At 69.2% G+C, this 1,607-nt stretch overlaps 2 protein-coding genes across 2 annotated transcripts in view; both read left to right on the top strand.

Annotated features, from left to right (window-relative positions):
* KRTCAP2 (keratinocyte associated protein 2) overlaps nt 1-367 on the top strand; it is a 5,554-nt gene extending 5,187 nt beyond the window's left edge. The window contains exon 3 of the mRNA XM_017808429.1: nt 163-367. Coding sequence (XP_017663918.1) covers nt 163-283 — 121 coding nt within the window. The 3' untranslated portion in view covers nt 284-367. The remainder of the gene's footprint in view (nt 1-162) is intronic.
* A 589-nt stretch (nt 368-956) lies between these two features.
* Nucleotides 957-1,607, top strand: part of DPM3 (dolichyl-phosphate mannosyltransferase subunit 3) — a 2,130-nt gene continuing 1,479 nt past the window's right edge. The window contains exon 1 of the mRNA XM_017808435.1: nt 957-1,021. The gene's annotated coding sequence lies outside the window, so the exon portion shown is untranslated. The remainder of the gene's footprint in view (nt 1,022-1,607) is intronic.

The raw sequence follows: 1,607 nt of genomic DNA, 5'->3' as shown, positions 1-1,607 counted from the left end.
AGTGGGATCCCAGGGAAGGTGTTTAGGAAGGGCAGAGGAGGGGGATCCCAGGGAAGGTGTTTAGGAAGGGCAGCACAGTGGGATCCCAGGGAAGGCATTGGATGACCCTGGCGTGTTCCTGCCCCCGGCAGCTGAGCAGCCTCTTCCCTTCTTCCCTCGCAGCCTCATCTTCTCCATGGTTGGCCTCTACTACATCAACAAGATCTCCTCCACCCTCTACCAGTCTGCAGCGCCCGTCGCTGCCCCCGCCAAGGCCGTGGGCAAGGGCAGGAAGAGGAATTGACGTCCTGGTGCCCCTTCCCGGGGCAGCTCCCTCCCCGTGGCCACTCCGGGACTCGCCCCCACCCAATAAAGCCATTTCTTTGTAGCTTCTTGGGTTTGGCTCCTCCACCAGCTCCCGGCCCCAGGTCCTGTGCCCCACTGGAGCAGCCCTGGAGCCTGGGGTGGGTTCTGGGGGTGGGCAGGGGGGAAAATCTGCCCGGACCTGCAAGGAAGGAGCATCCCAGTGGAGCCAGGCAGGTTGGAGCAGGGGCTGGAGCAGGCGGGGGTCTGTTGGGGTGCCAGGGCTCAGGGCTCCAGACCCCTGCGCTGGCACAGCCGAGGCTTGGCAGGGCATCACAGGTCCATCCCCAGCACACCGCGGGGGTCACCAGGGCAGCTCTCAAAGTGAGGGGGGGGGGCTGGGAACGGCAGCCGTGGGACGGCCGGCAGGACCTGCTCCCACGGCGGGCCCCGCGGCCGGACGCGGAGGAAACCAGATGCTTCCTGTGGCTCCGGCCGCGGCCGACAAAGCCCGGCGCTTCCTGCGGCACCGGGAGCGGGGCCGGGCCGGGGGTCCCGCCGGGGGTCCCGGGGGTGTCGTCCCCTTCCCCGCCCCGCCGGCAGGGGGCGCCCCGGCACTACAGCTCCCGGCCCTGGAACTGCAGCTCCCGGCGGCCCCCGCGCGCGGCGCCGCGGCCGTGACGTCACCGCTGCGACGGGGCGGAGAGCGGCACCGGGAGCGGGATCGCGGCCCGGTCAGGTGGGGGCGGGGGCGGCACCTGGACCGGCACCGGCACCGGGTCTTTTGGGAGGGCTCAGAGGGGCCTGGCGGGGTTCCGGGTTGGGCTCCGGTCTGGAGGCCTCGGGTGGCTGTTGCGGGGAGACCGGGCCCGGTGCGGTCGGGGCGGGGGGAAGCGCGGGTCGGTCCCTCTCTCCCCTCTCCTCCCCGTCTCCCGGGTCGCCTCCCTATTCTCCCTGCCCGCTCTCCTCCCCTTCCCCTTCTGTTTTTCCGTTTTCTCCCCCACTACCTCCCCCTCTCTCCCAGATCCCTCTCCACATCTCCCCCTCTCCTGACTTCCCTTTCCTCATCTCTCCCCCCTCTCCCGATTCCCCTCTTCCTTCTCGCCCCTTCTCCTCTCTTCTTCCCCACTATCCCCCCCTCTCCCATTTCTTCTCTCCCGGGATGCCTTCTCCCCTCTTCCCATCTCCCCTTCTCCTGACTCCCCTTTCCCCATCTCTCCCCTCTCTCCCTGCTCCCCCCTCCCTCCTCCCCGTCTTCCGGGCCGCCTTCTCCCCATTCTCCCTCCTGGCTCTCCTTTCCCCCCCTTCTCTTCTCCCCCAGTACC

The sequence above is a fragment of the Lepidothrix coronata genome, unplaced genomic scaffold (genome assembly GCF_001604755.1).
Source record: "Lepidothrix coronata isolate B3197 unplaced genomic scaffold, Lepidothrix_coronata-1.0 Scaffold23, whole genome shotgun sequence".
Classification (NCBI taxonomy): domain Eukaryota; kingdom Metazoa; phylum Chordata; class Aves; order Passeriformes; family Pipridae; genus Lepidothrix; species Lepidothrix coronata.
The sequence above is the reverse complement of the archived record's forward strand: the minus strand, read 5'-3'. Positions and strand labels throughout refer to the sequence as shown.